This window comes from Pseudophryne corroboree, chromosome 2, assembly GCF_028390025.1.
Source record: "Pseudophryne corroboree isolate aPseCor3 chromosome 2, aPseCor3.hap2, whole genome shotgun sequence".
In the NCBI taxonomy this organism is placed as follows: Eukaryota; Metazoa; Chordata; class Amphibia; order Anura; family Myobatrachidae; genus Pseudophryne; species Pseudophryne corroboree.
Genome location: NC_086445.1, coordinates 859,419,097 through 859,437,816, shown reverse-complemented (window position 1 = coordinate 859,437,816; position 18,720 = coordinate 859,419,097). Strand labels below are relative to the sequence as shown.

The window sequence follows — 18,720 nt, the reverse complement described above, 5'->3', positions numbered from 1 at the left end:
CTGGACACGGTTCAGAAAAAGGTTTTTCTCCCGGAGGAAAAAGCCAAGGAGTTATCCGAGCTTGTCAGGAACCTCCTAAAACCAGGAAAGGTGTCTGTACATCAATGCACAAGAGTCCTGGGAAAAATGGTGGCTTCTTACGAAGCAATTCCATTCGGCAGATTCCATGCACGAATTTTCCAGAGGGATCTGTTGGACAAATGGTCAGGGTCGCATCTTCAGATGCACCAGCGGATAACCCTGTCTCCAAGGACAAGGGTATCTCTTCTGTGGTGGTTGCAGAGTGCTCATCTATTGGAGGGCCGCAGATTCGGCATACAGGATTGGATCCTGGTGACCACGGACGCCAGCCTGAGAGGCTGGGGAGCAGTCACACAAGGAAGAAACTTCCAGGGAGTGTGGACGAGCCTGGAAACGTCTCTTCACATAAACATTCTGGAACTAAGAGCAATCTACAATGCTCTAAGCCAGGCAGAACCTCTGCTTCAAGGAAAATCGGTGTTGATCCAGTCGGACAACATCACGGCAGTCGCCCATGTAAACAGACAGGGCGGCACAAGAAGCAGGAGTGCAATGGCAGAAGCTGCAAGGATTCTTCGCTGGGCAGAGAATCATGTGATAGCACTGTCAGCAGTGTTCATCCCGGGAGTGGACAACTGGGAAGCAGACTTCCTCAGCAGACACGACCTTCACCCGGGAGAGTGGGGACTTCATCCGGAAGTCTTCCACATGCTGGTAACCCGTTGGGAAAGACCAATGGTGGACATGATGGCGTCTCGCCTCAACAAAAAACTGGACAGGTATTGCGCCAGGTCAAGAGATCCGCAGGCAATAGCTGTGGACGCGCTGGTAACGCCTTGGGTGTACCAGTCGGTGTATGTGTTTCCTTCTCTGCCTCTCATACCAAAAGTATTGAGAATTATACGGCAAAGAGGCGTAAGAACGATAGTAGTGGTTCCGGATTGGCCAAGAAGGACTTGGTACCCGGAACTTCAAGAGATGATCACGGAAGATCCGTGGCCTCTACCTCTAAGGAGGGACTTGCTTCAGCAGGGTCCCTGTCTGTTTCAAGACTTACCGCGGCTAGGTTTGACGGCATGGCGGTTGAACGCCGGATCCTAAAGGAAAAAGGCATGCCGGAAGAAGTCATTCCTACTTTGATTAAAGCAAGGAAGGAAGTAACCGTGCAACACTATCACCGCATTTGGCGAAGATATGTTGCGTGGTGCGAGGATCGGAGTGCTCCGACGGAGGAATTTCAACTGGGTCGATTCCTACATTTCCTGCAATCAGGATTGTCTATGGGTCTCAAATTGGGATCTATTAAGGTTCAAATTTCGGCCCTGTCAATTTTCTTTCAAAAAGAATTGGCTTCAGTTCCTGAAGTCCAGACTTTTGTTAAGGGAGTGCTGCATATACAGCCTCCTGTGGTGCCTCCAGTGGCACCGTGGGATCTCAATGTGGTTTTGGAATTTCTAAAATCTCATTGGTTTGAACCACTAAATAAGGTGGATTTAAAATATCTCACATGGAAAGTGACCATGTTACTAGCCCTGGCTTCGGCCAGGAGAGTGTCAGAACTGGCAGCTTTATCTTACAAAAGCCCATATCTGATTTTCCATTCGGACAGGGCAGAACTGCGGACTCGTCCGCATTTTCTCCCTAAGGTGGTGTCAGCATTTCATCTGAACCAGCCTATTGTAGTGCCTGCGGCTACAAGTGACTTGGAGGACTCCAAGTTACTGGACGTTGTCAGAGCATTAAAAATATATATTGCAAGGACAGCTGGAGTCAGAAAATCTGACTCGTTGTTTATATTGTATGCACCCAACAAGATGGGTGCTCCTGCGTCTAAGCAGACGATTGCTCGTTGGATCTGTAGCACAATCCAACTTGCACATTCTGTGGCAGGCCTGCCACAGCCTAAATCTGTAAAGGCCCACTCCACAAGGAAGGTGGGCTCATCTTGGGCGGCTGCCCGAGGGGTCTCGGCATTACAACTTTGCCGAGCAGCTACGTGGTCAGGGGAGAACACGTTTGTAAAATTTTACAAATTTGATACTCTGGCTAAGGAGGACCTGGAGTTCTCTCATTCGGTGCTGCAGAGTCATCCGCACTCTCCCGCCCGTTTGGGAGCTTTGGTATAATCCCCATGGTCCTTTCAGGAACCCCAGCATCCACTAGGACGATAGAGAAAATAAGAATTTACTTACCGATAATTCTATTTCTCGGAGTCCGTAGTGGATGCTGGGCGCCCATCCCAAGTGCGGATTATCTGCAATAATTGTACATAGTTATTGTTAACTAATTCGGGTTATTGTTTAGGAAGCCATCTTTCGGAGGCTCCTCTGTTATCATACTGTTAACTGGGTTTGATCACAAGTTGTACGGTGTGATTGGTGTGGCTGGTATGAGTCTTACCCGGGATTCAAAATTCCTCCCTTATTGTGTACGCTCGTCCGGGCACAGTACCTAACTGAGGCTTGGAGGAGGGTCATAGGGGGAGGAGCCAGTGCACACCACCTGATCGGAAAGCTTTACTTTTTGTGCCCTGTCTCCTGCGGAGCCGCTATTCCCCATGGTCCTTTCAGGAACCCCAGCATCCACTACGGACTCCGAGAAATAGAATTATCGGTAAGTAAATTCTTATTTATACAGCTACATTACCAAGTGGGGAAATTTGGGCTGCTTGAAACCAGGGGGGGTGAGAGTGTGAAGATTAATTAGATGCTGCCATCTCTGTGATTGTGACTTCTAGGCTTCTCACTCTCACCTACCCCGGTCCACCCACTCGCACCCACCCCAGGCATCTCCCACTTACACCCTCCGAATACTCTCTGTAAAACGCTGCGGGATATGTGCATGCTATATAAATATAGAAATAACTGGTAATAATGAATTACCTCCATATAAAAGGTTATAAAACGAGATGCCATGTCACATATCTATGCAATTTGCAAGGCACAAACGTTTTCATAGTAAATCATTGCCAGTCCAGTTCTTATCACTTACTTGCAGTCGAAAACATGAAGGTCAGCTGATGCCCAAACCTCGAAACGGACAGCTCCGCAGTGACACCCTCCGCTGTGCTTCACCAGTCCTTTGTACTCACTGCAGAAGCACAGAAACAGTGGTATGTAGAAGCCATGCAGTGGACGACACTCCTGCCCTTTACAGTTTGCATCTTGGGGCCCCATACGTGGAGACAAATCCCAGCCACGCATGTAACTACCTGCACCTCTGAGTCAGCCCCATAGTCTCTTAAGAGGATATTAAGTCACAGTATTTAAGAAAAGTTCATTTCATGACTTTAATATTTTTAATGCCAATAAAAGTGATATTTACATACGTTTTTTATAGTACAAACAAAAAAATAAATAAATAAAACACAGAAAAAACACATTCATTTATATCAATGCCAATATTTTCAGAAAAACGGGTAAAAATTTATATTTTTTCTCTAGATAGACCAGAAACGTATCACTCACAGTGGAGATATAACGGGATCCGGACTGAAAGTCGACAGTAACTAGGTCGACAATGTCTAGGTTGACCACTATTGGTCGACAGTAACTAGGTCGACAGGGTCTTTAGGTCGACATGTTCTACGTCGACAGGTCAAAAGGTCGACGTGAGTTTTTCACAAATTTTTTTCTGTTTTTTAACATTTTCATACTTAACGATCCACGTGGACTACGATTGGAATGGTAATCTGTGCCGAGCGGTAGCGGAGCGAAGGCACCATGCCCGAAGCATGGCGAGCGAAGCGAGCCATGCGAGGGGACGCGGTTCACTAATTGGGGTTCCCGGTCACTCTACGAAGAAAACGACACCAAAATAACATTAAAAACTCATGTCGACCTTTTGACATGTCGACCTAGAACATGTCGACCTAGACACCCTGTCGACCTAGTTACTGTCGACCAATAGTGGTCGACCTAGACATTGTCGACCTAGTTACTGTCAACTTTCAATACCACACCCGATATTACTATAATAAGATGAATGGAGGGATTTAACTGATGCCATCTATATTTCAGTCATTCAGGGTGTATTCAATAGATTTCGGATCCTTTCCGACAGAAAGGATCCAACATCTGAGTATTTTAAACTCGGATTGACATTGTTGGAACCGGGGTCAAAACTTGTTGGAGTTGGCTGCGGAATCCGACAAAACACGTGGATCCACGGCTAATCCGTCGATCAACGTGCTTTCCGACAATTGCAGACTTGTCGGAAAGGATTAAATAGGTTAGAATCCCTTCCGACCTAAAAAAGTCCGACTTCAGTTGAACACCCCCCCATAATGTAGACATGAATGTCTTACATTTACTGTATTATCTATTTATACAACTAAGGTCTAGCTAACCGCTTCCTTATATATAATATGGAGAATTTCTGTGTCTTTTGTCATTCCTCCTAATATGACGATTCTATAAGGTAGACAAGAAAAAAATCTCACTTTTTATACTAAAAGCCCAGAGAGCTCAGTGGCTTTTCAGTGAGAGTTAGAAATGTCTCTGGAAATAAAGTTCCTTTATATGAACAGAAAACAGATGGTTACATTCCAGCTCCATGTATATAGGGCCTAATTCAGATCCTGTCGCAGCTACTGCGATCGCACAAATGAGCACTTACTGACTGTCACTGGATACGTGCAGCGGCTGTAGTGTGCGAGCGAAACCAGTCATTATGCAATCGAATCCTGACTGACAGGCAACGGGCATCCGGGGGAGACGACGCAGCACATGGGGGAGGGGGGTGCTGCATAGGCAGGGGCCGACCTCTGAGGTTTTTGCGATGCAACCACAATTGAATTGCGATTGCATCGTGGGGTGGAGCCACACATGCTGGACGGCCTTCCCCCAGCATGTAATTTTAGTGATCTCAGATGTTGCCAAGATTGCAAAATCTGCAACCAACGCTGAATAACTTTCATAGGGCCTAATTTATGTTTGTATGGAATTGCATAGCCCCAAGTAAGCAGCTTTGCAATTCCGTGTCAGTAAAATTCAAATGCAGCAGGAGGCATCTGTAGGAGATAGACGCCTCCTGTTAGCATTTGCAAGATCCGAGTGCTGCGTCTAACGGCGCAGCCTCAGATCACCATTGCGAACATCAGTCGCGATTCCCTATGTTTTTAGGCACCAGTCAGCATGCGTAAGTTGAAGCTTCTGCTCTGGACACCCGGTTCCAGTAAGGCTGCTATCGATGACGTAGACCCTGGACCCATCACACCATTAAAATGGGGACAACACGCCTCTGTTTTGAAGAACGATGATGGATGCCGACCCCCAAACACTGCAACATATCAACCATGCTTCAGCTGACGAGGTTGCGAGTAATATCGCAAGACCCGTTCTGCACATGCGCAGAATGAGTCTTGTACCTGCGCGGATGGATTTGTACCTATACCATCGGATTTACACATACCTCCCAACTTTGTGGATCTGGGACTCTGGCGCAGTACAGAGCAGCGGGTGATTACAGGATCTCCCAACTGCCTCCCCGCGGGACACTGCTGCACGCGGGAGGGATATCGAGACAGTGTCCGAATAAATAGCAGGACTGTTCCGCTGGAATCAGGACAGTTGGGAGGTAGGGGTTTACATACAAATCTGAATTAGACCCCTAGTCCATAAACAAGGGAGTGGTTATTTACCAGATGAATAAATGCTTCCCTGCCGTAATGTGCAGTCTCAAGCGTGTGTTGAAAAATGGTACAATAACGGTGATTAGAACCTTCGTGGAGCCGAAAAGGTTTCTTTTAGGCTAACCAATATTGCAGTAACCTTGCAGTAAAATAGTAGTCACAGCTACATAGGTATGACATTTCCCACTTTGCTTTGGTATTAGAATTTACATAGCAATAAATATTTTCCATTGTTATTTTTCTTTGGTAGTGTCTGCACAATGTATTGTGTGGTTGTTGTTTTGTCAGCATGACCTGCCAGTTTTGCTATTAGGGCATGATAAAACTGTGCCAGTTTTCAGAGGTTTGACCGTATTTCAGAGTTAGTACATCCAACCCTCAGTATTATTATTCCCAACCTCATACACCCTGAGTAAGCATACATTGTGAGAGGGAGACAGACATCAGATAATACTAGCAGATTCTTCAACATTTACATACCTCCCAACATTCTTCTTATGCAGATCAGGACCCCTAGGGGCATGGCCTCGGCTCTGTAGGTCATGCCCCTAGAATGATGCTATTTTGGAGGCATAACAGAAACAAAACCAAAGTAAGACAGCGCTAACTGAGATGGATTGTAAAAAATACAGTACTATTTATTAAAATAACAATGATTGACTAAACAATTTTAAAATTAATATAATCTGATTTTACTGCACTTTTATGTTATAGTCACCATACATGTGATTATTGATCATTTGTTGTTTTGTCCAATGTCCCCGTGAGGTCCGCACATTTATTGTCCCGTATCCTAGGGTTGTGGCACAATCCCCGGGCCGATATCACGCTGGAGGAATGTCTGTCCCAATTTTAAACAAAGCAATGGGAATTGTCCTCACCAATGTTGCGTGTTGATTTTTCTGTTCGGTCCTTGTTAATGGATGGGGTGAAAAGTTGCGCTGTTCGGTGGAGTCCTCAGGGGTCCGGGCAGTATTGGATGATCAATGTAGGTGACACAGGTTCACACCAGCGCAACTTTTCACCCCATCCATTAACAAGGACCGAACAGAAAAATCAACACGCAACATTGGTGAGGACAATTCCCATTGCTTTGTTTAAAATTGGGACAGACATTCCTCCAGCGTGATATCGGCCCGGGGATTGTGCCACAACCCTAGGATACGGGACAATAAATGTGCGGACCTCACGGGGACATTGGACAAAACAACAAATGATCAATAATCACATGTATGGTGACTATAACATAAAAGTGCAGTGAAATCAGATTATATTAATTTTAAAATTGTTTAGTCAATCATTGTTATTTTAATAAATAGTACTGTATTTTTTACAATCCATCTCAGTTAGCGCTGTCTTACTTTGGTTTTGTTTCTGTTTTGCATGATGTTGTGGGCGTGACTAGCCTACTCAGACAGCTGCTTATTATACATTGTTTGGAAACACAGCTTGAGCGCCCCTTCCAATCTGATTGGTTACATATTTTGGAGGCATGCCCACTTGACACACCTCTGTTATGGTGTCATGCTGGGGGGAGAGCCAGCATCTACTGTGCACTGAATAGATGCCTTGTGCATCCATTCACCAGTTCAGTCTCCCAACTTCCAGATTGCCTACGGCACTCTGTGGCCCATGGGTGGGACAGTCCTCGAATAGCGGGACTGACCCACTAAAATCGGGACGGTTGGGAGGTATGCATTAATCACTATCACAAAGAGATGGCCCACTATGCTGCTTTCTTTCCACGCTCCCTGCCTTCAAAGTAACATCACAGTACTACCATATGGGGGAAGGAGGGGAATCTGGTAGCAATGTCTAATACTTTCGGACTCTTACAAAATCTAATGCACAAGCCCAGTACAAATCTAATCCTAATACCACATTCCTACAGGAAGACTGGGGAAGTACTTACTGTCACTGGGTATTAAGTGTCTCAGCCAGAGACCACTTACTCACAAATCTAGTGTTTTTAACTCTGTCCATACTTCCCAAAATATTTCATATAAAAGCTTGTGTATGTAAGGGGACACAGGGCCTGATTCAGAGCCGCATGCAATGCCGATGTTCCCGTAGTGTACGCACAAAAGCTCTGCTGCAATCAAGATGTATTGTATCAGAATTGTCTAAGAAAAGTGCTGGGGGTTTCCTGGGTGATGACTGGGAGGTGCCTAAACAGACACTCTTATGGGCATGTTATGTGAATGTCACAGGAGTATCGGTGACAGTGTCACGCATGTGGGTTGGTTGTGGCTTGGGTTGGCGGGTGTGGATGGAGCGGGAACTAATGGAGCATGGAGGAAGGGGGGAGGCTTGATCCAGCTCCAACTCATGGAACTAGGAGACTAGTAGAGGCAAGAGGAACTGCTGGCAAGTGGTTATTATTGTTGTAGCAATGGCTGACCCGAAGGCATGAACAGAGAATAAAGGTAGATAACTTTTTTTAGACTGGAACTGAGTCTAGCTTGACCATCGGAGTAGTGTTGAAGACTACGAAGACTGGAGAGATGATTCAGGCTGAAAATGGATGTGAACCATGCTAGAACTGGTTTGGTAACCGGATTGGGGACCAGACAGGAACCAAAGAGGTGACCGGGCTGAAACTAGGTTGGCAACTGGACTAAAACCGGACAAGTGTTAATAGCATAGAGTCACTGTAGAACCAGACTGGAACTGGAGAATGGTGGTAGAGCATAGACTAATAGAGACCAGACTGGAATGGACGGACTTGAACTATACTGACACGGGTGTGGTATGTTAGAAAGACAGCACATAGGTCCACAGTGTCTAGGTCGACCACTATTGGTCAACAGTAAGTAGGTCAACAGGGACTCTAAGTCGACATGTACTAAGTCAACATGACAAAAGGTCGACATGAGTTTTTTTCACTTTTTTTGGTGTAAATTTCTCCGTACAGTGAAGGGGAACCCCAATTAGTGCGCTCGGCACAGATTACCGTTCCCAATTGTAGTCCACGTGGATCGTAAAGTATGAAAAAGTAAAAAAAAAATGTGAAAAACTCATGTCGACCTTTTGTCATGCCGACCTAGACTCCCTGTCGACCTAGAAACCACGTCGACCTACTTACTGTCACCCAATAGTGGTCGATCTAGACCAGGGCCGGCTCCAGGCACTTCGAATTGAGCGGCCGCGCGGGGCGCCACCCTTAATGGGCTCCGCGCGCTGGCGCCGCCATTTTCGTTCCTGGAGCCGGCCCTGTGCTGCGCTGCCCGGCCTTAAACTATTGTGTGCTTACGCGCTGTGCGGCGCTGGCATCTGACGTCAGATGCCAGCGCAGCGCACATAGCGCACACAACCCGCACCGCCGCCACACCGCCCGCGGCCCTGCGCCCTGCTCCCTCAGACAGCAGCACTCCTCCCCCTCCCAGGCAAGCAGGTATTGGGGGCATTTATGCATGGCATTATGTGGGGGCTGCACTGTGGGGTCATATCTGCAATGTGGGGGCATTCATTTATCTAGCACTGTGCGGGCATTTATTTATCAGGCACTGTGGGGGCATTTATTTATCAGGCGCTGTGGGGGCATTTATCTGGCACTGTAGGAGCATATCTGGCACTGGGGGCATTTATTTATCTGGCACTGGGGGGCGTTTATGTATCTTGCACTGTGGGGGCATTTATGTATCTGGCACTGTGGGGGCATATCTGCACTGTGGGGGCATTAATGTATCTGGCACTGTGGGGGAATATCTGGCACTGGGGGCATTAATGTATCTGGCACTGTGGGGGCATATCTGGCACTGGGGGCATTAATGTATCTATCACTGTGGGGGCATATCTGGCACTGGGGGCATTAATGTATCTGGCACTGGGGGCATATCTGGCACTGGGGCATTAATGTATCTGGCACTGTGGGGGGCATTAATGTATCTGGCACTGTGGGGGGCATTAATGTATCTGGCACTGTGGGGGGCATTAATGTATCTGGCACTGCAGGGGCATATCTGGCACTGTGGGGGGCATTAATGTATCTGACACTGTGGGGGGCAATAATGTATCTGGCACTGTGTGGGCACTTATGCATCTGGCACTGGGGGCACTTATGCATCTGGCACTGGGGGCATTTATGCATCTGGCACTGGGGGCATTTATGTATCTGGCACTGGGGGCATTTATGTATCTGGCCCTGTGGGGGCATATCTGGCACTGTGGGGGCATTTTTATATCTGGCACTGTGGGGACATATCTGGCACTGTGTGGGCATTTTTATATCTGGCACTGTGGGGACATATCTGGCACTGTGGGGGCACTTATGTATCTGGCACTGTGGGGGCACTTATGTATCTGGCACTGTGGGGGCACTTATGTATCTGGCACTGTGGGGGCACTTATGTATCTGGCACTGTGGGGGCACTTATGTATCTGGCACTGTGTGGGCACTTATGTATCTGGCACTGTGGGGCATTAATGTATCTGGCACTGTGGGGGGCATTAATGTATCTGGCACTGTGGGGGCATTAATGTATCTGGCACTGCGGGGGCATATCTGGCACTGTGGGGGGCATTAATGTATCTGACACTGTGGGGGGCAATAATGTATCTGGCACTGTGTGGGCACTTATGCATCTGGCACTGGGGGCATTTATGTATCTGGCACTGGGGGCATTTATGTATCTGGCCCTGTGGGGGCATATCTGGCACTGTGGGGGCATTTTTATATCTGGCACTGTGGGGACATATCTGGCACTGTGTGGGCATTTTTATATCTGGCACTGTGGGCACTTATGTATCTGGCACTGTGTGGGCACTTATGTATCTGGCACTGTGGGGGCATTTATGTTTCTGGCACTGTGGGGGGCATATCTGCACTGTGGGGGCATTTATGTATCTGGCACTTTGGGGGCATTTATGTATCTGAACTGTGGGTGCATATCTGGCACTGTGTGGCCATTTATGTAGCTGGCACTGCTGGGGGGGCATGTCACGTGTAGCTGGCACTGCTGAAGGGGCATGTCACGTGTAGCTGGCACTGCTGGGGGGCATGTCACGTGTAGCTGGCACTGCTGGGGAGCATGTCACGTGTAGCTGGCACTGCTGGGGAGCATGTCATGTAGTGTTCCCGCTAGGCGTCTGTGGCTAGGCAATGTGTCTCAGTGCTCTCCCTGGTGCAATGTGTCTCAGTGCTGTGCCTGGCTCAAAGTGTATAGGAGGTTCTACCTGGTGCAGTGTGTATTAGCTGCACTACTGTGTGGTGTAATGCAAATTGCCACTATTATGTGGCCACGTACCTTCCCCACAAAGTAACTCCCCTTAATTTTTGCTGCGCGCCTTCGGCGTGCACTGTCCATGCTTTGGCATATAGGTATGGGAACAACAAGCAGTATGTACATCATTTTGCCCTCCTAACTTAAAAATGTGCCCTCCCTGTGATCAGCACCATGCCCTAAAAAGTGAACACTATCATGCCTAGCTGGCACTGATGCGGGGCATGTCATGCCTAGCTGGCACTGATGCGGGGCATGTCATGCCTAGCTGGCACTGATGCGGGGCATGTCATGCCCAGCTGGCACTGATGCGGGGCATGTCATGCCTAGCTGGCACTGATGCGGGGCATGTCATGTCTAGCTGGCACTGCTGCGGGGCATGTCATGTCTAGCTGGCACTGCTGCGGGGCATGTCATGTCTAGCTGGCACTGATGCGGGGCATGTCATGTCTAGCTGGCACTGCTGCGGGGCATGTCATGTGTAGCTGGCACTGCACATTATGTGTATCTGGCACTATACTGGAGACATTGTGTGTAAGGAACATTACTGTGGCTATGTGTAAGGCTGCTAATTGTGTGAAAATATATTTATAGTTTGATGATATGAAGTTACGAGGCCACGCCCACTTTTCCGGGAGCGCGCGCACTCTCGCTCAGGGTGCTAGTAGGCCTGGAGCCGGCCCTGATCTAGACACTGTCGACCTAGAGACCGGATCCCACTGACAGAGTATCAGGGAGCGCAGCACAGAGCTATAACTATAGAAGAAGTGGCAGTACTGCCAGCTTGAGAGTGTCCAGGAAGCTTCCTTTATAGGTACTAGTGTTCCTGTTTTTCGTTGCTGTGGACAGTTCACTAGGAGCGTTCAGAGTGTCTGGAAATGGTCAGATGATGGAATCCAACATGGCTGCGCCCATACTCTGGTTTTGGAGGGAACTCTGGTGTGAAGCCAGCGTGCCAGCATGCTGAGGAAGCATAGAGAGCAGAACGCTGCGGACAGCTACATCCAGGGTCAGCAACAAGCCAATGAGAGCGCGGTGCAAAGCCAGCATGAGCTGACCTCAGCGCCAACCGGGATTGATGTGTGGATGCAGTGTGAGCGGACCTCAGCGCCAGCCAGGACAGACACCGCAGTGGTAAGAAACTTGATTTAAAACTCCGAAGCGTGACAGCACGGGTGCATACAGAGCCGCTCATCTGCTCACACAGGAGGCCATACTCGGACCGAGAAATTGCATCTGCCATGGGGCTGGTGCACGTTTTGATGGTGGATCTAAATACGCACCAATTGGTATTTCAAAATCTATATCATTATTATGTTTATTATCCTTTATTTATATGGCGCTACAAGGGTTCCACAGCGCCCAATTACAGAGTACATAAACAAATAATCAAAATAGGAAAACAGTGACTTAAAGTGCATACACACTTGCCGATAAAATGATGTCACTCATTTTCTCCCTTCATGAGCGACGTCGTTAACTTTCTCGGCAAGTGTGTATGCGGGCACCGACGGCCAATGCGCGGCACCGCAGGTTGTTATTGATCCTCAGTGTCGGCAGTGCATGAATGTTCAATCTGGACTGTTGTCCAGGAGCTGCATGCACGGCTGGCCGTTGCACATTTCTGCTCACCTCCTTGGTAGGCTGCGAGCAGAAATGTAGGCGCATGCTGTATTCGTGCCCAAATGCCAGAACAATTGAATTGATGCTGGTGGGCACCCTCTAGTGGCGGGCAACCACATAACTGTTGAATCGCCCCCTTAATGTTTTGTGGAGCTGTCCAGTCCTTAAACCGCTGTTGAAATACTCATCTTAATTAAAAATGTTACAACACAGGATCTTCTACTATCTTTAGAGGTAGTCTCATTGACCACTCTCTAGCATCCCATGCTAGAAACTAGTTTAGGGGTCTGTAATGCAGTGTACTCCAAACCTCGTTGCAGAGATCCTTGCAAGTAAATGTTTGAAGATTTACACACAATAAATTAAACAAATCCTTATACCTGTACTGTATTGTTTTAAAAAAGATTATGTCTGGGTAACATGACCACTTTAAAATGTAAAATAACTCACACAATATAAAAAAGACTCATACAGTAAATATCACTGGTATCTATCTCCTCTTCACTGTGCGTAGCATAGTAGTATAGCATAGTATAGTAGTATAGCATAGCATAGTAGTATAGCATAGTGATTACCAGGCAACCCTCAGACAAACAGCACAGCTGTCTCCCAGTGGGAGGGACATTCCAAACATGGGACACAATTCTACCAGCGGATGAAATTTGATTGAATTATTTACTCTTTGCTGGACACAAATTCCTGAAACCAGGCTCTAATTAAAAAGATACAGTGTGAAATCAGATGCCAGACCCAAAGAGCTTTGTAATGGAGAAGTGCCTACAACAGAGACATGAATCAGGGCATATTGTGAGTAGCAATGGCTTCTACCTATTTATACATCAATAAACTCAGATCACATGTATAAAACCCATTATACTTAAAAGGTGCTACAGTGGTTCATGTCATGTAAATGGGCTTGGCGACAGTTTTCATTCATTTTTTAATTTACAAAGTACTGTATTTAGTTTAATTTTTTGATTAGCTCAATGCTGACTCAATACAGTGTTTGAACCTTTACTGACTTGGCATATGTCAAATAATAGTGAGGGGGGAAATGTACTCAATCTTGGAGAGGTATAAAGTACCAGCCAATCAGCTCCTACTGTAATTGCTATGCTACAGGCTGTGTTCGAAAAATAACAGGAGCTGATTGGTTGGTACTTTGGGGTCTATTCATGAAGCAGTGAAAAGTGTGGAGAAGTGAGCCAGTGGAGAAGTTGCCCATGGCAACCAATCAACATTGAAGTAACATTTATAATTTTCATACTATATAATTATATGGAGCAGCTGATTGGTTGCCATGGGCAACTCTCCACAGGCTCACTTCTCCACTCTTTTCACTGCTTCTTGAATAGACACCTTTATCTCTCTCCATATTATCAATCTCCAAGACAGGGGTGTATTAAGAGAGCAGCCTCAATCCAGACTCCCTCTTCTCTAACCGGCAGTGCTGTGCGGAGTCTGAACACTAGGAGCTCAAACTAATGCGTAAACCTTAGGGAAAAATGGTGCGGTAGCCATTTTCCTGGCGATTTCTATACTACGCATGTGCAAAACACTGGGAAAAAGGCAACCGAGACATTTTGCTAGTGATTTGTGTCCTGTTGCTGCCGCCCACGGGGACTCCAGAGAGGTGAATATTAAAGAAATGGGTGCGATGTGGGCCCCCCTGGACTCACTGCACACACTGCACCCATTATAGATACGCCAGTGTTTAGTACATCTGCCTCTGAAAGAGAAAATTGTGTTATTTAAAGCTAACTCAGATACTTGTCTTGGGCTACTTTACCACAGGAAAGAGCTGCCAATGCGTTTACAGCCACATGAAAAGTAAGTGATTTCTCAATTTAAAAATACCTTTAAAATGACTTTATTCACCTGAGACACAATGGTAGTCCTTCCAACGTATTACCAACAGCAAAACCTATAGTACTCTATATTACATGGTGTGAAGTAAAAGCCTATACAGGTTGAGTATCCCATATCCATATATTCCGAAATACGGAATATTCCGAAATACTGACTTTTTTGAGTTAGAGTGAGATAGTGAAACCTTTGTTTTTTGATGACTCAATGTACACAAACTTTGTTTAATACACAATGTTATTAAAAATATTGTATTAAATGACCTTCAGGCTGTGTGTATAAGGTGTATATGAAACATAAATGAATTGTGTGAATGTACACACACTTTGTTTAATGTACAAAGTTATAAAAAATATTGGCTAAAATGACCTTCAGGCTGTGTGTATAAGATGTATATGAAACATAAATGCATTTGTGCTTAGATTTAGGTCCTATCACCATGATATCTCATTATGGTATGCAATTATTCCAAAATAAGGAAAAATCCAATATCCAAAATACCTCTGGTCCCAAGCATTTTGGATAAGGGATACTCAACCTGTATTACTCAAAGACATGTGCTCAGGATAATACAATAGCATATTTTTACACATATGAAAAGCTATATCAAGAAATTCCCCCGCCTCTGTTTGTAGCATATGCACCTGGTTTGCTACAAGTCATCATTACCATCCTTGCATATCCTGTTTACACACACACACACACACTAGAACTTGGCATACTGCCACCATGACTGAAACAGTGTTACTCATACTTGCCTACCTGACCCTCTCCATGAGGGAGAAAATGCTCTGTTCCCGGACTTTCCTGGTAATGTATGATTGCCATCACCTGTGGTGAAACACCTTTCTTATCAATTAACTAGCTCACCACAGGTGATGGCAATCATACATTACCAGGAAAGTCCAGGAACAGAGCATTTTCTCCCTCATGGAGAGGGTCAGGTAGGCAAGTATGGTGTTACTGCACTCTACCCTAACACTGAGGCAGAGAAGCTGTTATTAGTGTATCATCCATAAAACAAACTTGCCAACTATGGGGTCTAGTCAATGCATGTCGGATCCTTTCCTACAGAAAGGATCCGACTAGAGAAGCCAATCCCGGGCCATATTTTCAATCCCGGGTATCGGGATTGAAAAATGGCTTTTAACTATGTCTCCGCCTCCTCGACGCGCCCGCCCCACACACATAACTAATCGTATACCGCGGGGGGGCAGGCGGGGAACTCCACATTCTCTCTTCCCAGCGGTGGCTGACGGCGCAGCGTGACCTCATGCTGCGCCGGGGGAGCCGGAAGGAGGAAGCCGGGCAGTGTCTGAGCGTCCTGTGGACGCTCAACGCTGATCCCTCAAACCCCGGGATCTCGCCGATCCCGATCCCAGGATTAGCCACCATAGATCCAACAATGCAGTATTGGATTTGTGGCCAAATCCCACAAGTTTTGTTATGGCCATTCTCGACAATGTCGAAAATGGGACTAAAAACTTTCGGAGTTGGCTACAAATCCAACAAAACACGTGGATTCATGGCTAATCCGCTGATCCACGTGTTTTCCGACAAGTCAGAATTGCAGACCTGTCTGAAAAACAGCAGCCCCATTGAATATGTCGAATTGAAGCCTCATTGAAGAAAAAAAGTCGGAAACTGCTGTCTTTCCAATGAGACGGCAGTTCCGACTATAATTGAATATACACCATAATTGACAATGCCACCAGGAGACATCAGAGGGCGACGACAACGCGGTTGTTCTGGCATCACAGTGCTGCTCTCTGCTGTACAATGCCGTCATTTCATTAGAAATCATGTCATCCAGCCCCAAGACCACGAACTTCACTGAGAAATACATTCAGTGGGGTGGTCTTCAGTTTGCCAGCTGTCAGGATCCCGGCGCACAGTATACCGGCGCCGGAATCCCGACAGCCGGCATACCGCTACTTATCTCCCTCTTGGGGGTCCACGACCCCCCTGGAGGGCACGCCGCCGTGCCCGCAAGGGGCTCATTTGCGCTCGCCACGCTGTTGGTATGCCGGCGATCGGGATTCCAGCGCCGGTATGCTGGTCGCCGGGAGCCCGGCCGCCGGCATACAATACTACACCCCATTCAGTGATATGCTGGTGGCATTCCACATACAGCAATATGCTGGCATTCGCGTCGTACAAGACAAGTGGTGTATTCATTACATGTCGGAAACTGCCGTCTTGTTGGAAAGACGGCAGTTTCTGACAGGTTTAGGTCGGAAGGGGTTCCAACCTACTCAATGCGGACCCATTTTTTCCAACAAGTCGGGAAATCCGACTTGTCGGAAAGCTGTCGGAATGCACGTGGATCGGCGGAATAGCCACCGATCTGCGTGCTTCTGTCGGAAAAGGGACCAAATCCTACAGGTTTTGGTCCCGTTTCCGACAATGTCAATCAGACTTTGTAAAAAGTCGGATTGACATTACCACCGCCTCCTCCATCCACCCTGCCAAGCTGGTGATCTCTCGCTCCGGGGAGAGGGGAGCGGTGCCGGGGTGAGCAGCAGCGGCCAAATCCGACAGTCAGATTTTGCCACTCTTTGAATAGGGGTTGTCGGATCCATTCCGACAAATGCATGTCGGAATGGATCCGAATCTTATTGAGTATACCCCTAATAATTCAGAGATTCTGCTTTTTAGGTTTCTCTGAGAAGACCAACCATATGCAGATTAAACCCTGAAATAGGTATTTAATATTTGTTGTGTTGGTGGTGCTCCCAGAGTCAGTATAGTCAATAAAAAAGGAGGAAAGAAAAGAAAGGCTCTATGTTTGGGCACACTTGGACAATGAAAATGCGTTAAAATATAACTTTTATTCTTGATAGTTAAAAAATAGTTTGACACACAGATTACTGTAAAATAGAACTCCACCTCAAGGAGGGCAAGGTTTAATTAGTGCTAACTATGTGTAGGTTTCAAAAAACCCTAGTTAATCACAAGTCTTGCCGTTGTGATATCACACAAATTTGAATGCACCTTAGGTGAAAATATTTAAAACAAAGATATGTAATATTTAAGACTTAGGAGCACAAATGATTTATAATCAAGACAAAAGAGATAGTCATTTGTAGTGTGCTCCAGTGGTGAAAGCTCTCTGGGTAACCACTGATGGTATCGCTCTTTACTGTTGCTGGAGAGAAGTAAAGTTCTGCCTCTTTTAGCTACTGGTAAGTATAACATAGTGCAGAGAGGGAAAGAAAATGCCTCTGACTTGGTCTAATTGTGTCTTGCATGTAAGTAGCTATTAAATGACTTGTGCCAGACTGATCTAGAGAGAGATAAAGTTGGTGGAATGGTGATATGAGGTTTCTCCACTACTTCTGCTTTTTGTTGATTGTGATGTTATTACTGCCCCTGATATTCCAAGGTGGTGTCCCATCCAAGTACTGATCAGGCCTATCACTGCTTAGCTTCCAAGATCAAACGAGATTGATTGATTTTTGAATATTTTTGAAGGCAGTCTTTTTCTGTCATGCCCGATCTCTGCATGACACACGCACACACTTAGATAGTGTACATATAAATATATACACTATCTATATATATTTGTTTATACATAGATAGAAATATATCTATAGCTATCTCTCTCTACCTAGGGTGGATCGGCCTAGCAGGACACCAGCTAATTTCCTTACTGGCCATGCTCCCCACGCAACGCTGATTCATATGTAGTGCCCCAATCCTCCCTCCAGCACCGCGGCAGCCGGCAAACACGAGGGCCCATGGGGGGGAGGGGGTTTGCAGCTAAAGCGGGGGGTGGGGAGAGAGACGCTACAGTAGTAGAGGCTGATAGGGGGGTTGCTGGACACTGCGGGGGGGGGAGAGCTTGTGCTGAGGGGAGAGAGTGGGGTTGCTGGTGCTATGGGGGGGGGGGGGGGAGAGCTCCTGCTGCGGGGAGAGAGAGAGAGAGAGAGACACAGCCGCAGCAAGGGGAGAGAGCCGTTGCTGGTGGAAGAGACAGGTGGTAGCTGGCTGCTATGGGATGGGCAGGGAATAGGTTTGCGGACCACTGCTGGTGGGAGAGAGGGGGCTGCCGGTGGCTGCTGTAAGTTGCACAGGGGGGGTATGTGTGCTAAGGTGGGTGTCAGCATCAGTGTGTCAGCATCTGTCTGTATGTCAGCATCTGTGTTAGCATCATTGTGTCAGCATCTGTGTGTGTCAGCATCAGTGTATCAGTGTCTGTGTCTCAGCATCTGTGCATCAGTGTCTGTGTGTCAGCATCTATGTGTCAGTATCTGTTTGTGTGTCAGCATATGTGTGCCAGTGCGGGGCGGAGAGAGACATTGCTGGGTGAAGAGAGAGGGGGTAGCCGGCTGCTTCGGGAGGGACAGAGAGGTG

General features: G+C 46.9%; 1 protein-coding gene across 1 annotated transcript in view; it reads right to left on the bottom strand.

Moving 5' to 3' along the window:
* Window positions 1-18,720, bottom strand: part of CENPV (centromere protein V) — an 86,116-nt gene that overhangs the window by 49,102 nt on the left and 18,294 nt on the right. Inside the window, exon 2 of the mRNA XM_063955843.1 lies at window positions 3,013-3,111. Within this exon, the coding sequence (XP_063811913.1) occupies window positions 3,013-3,111 (99 nt within the window). The remainder of the gene's footprint in view (window positions 1-3,012; window positions 3,112-18,720) is intronic.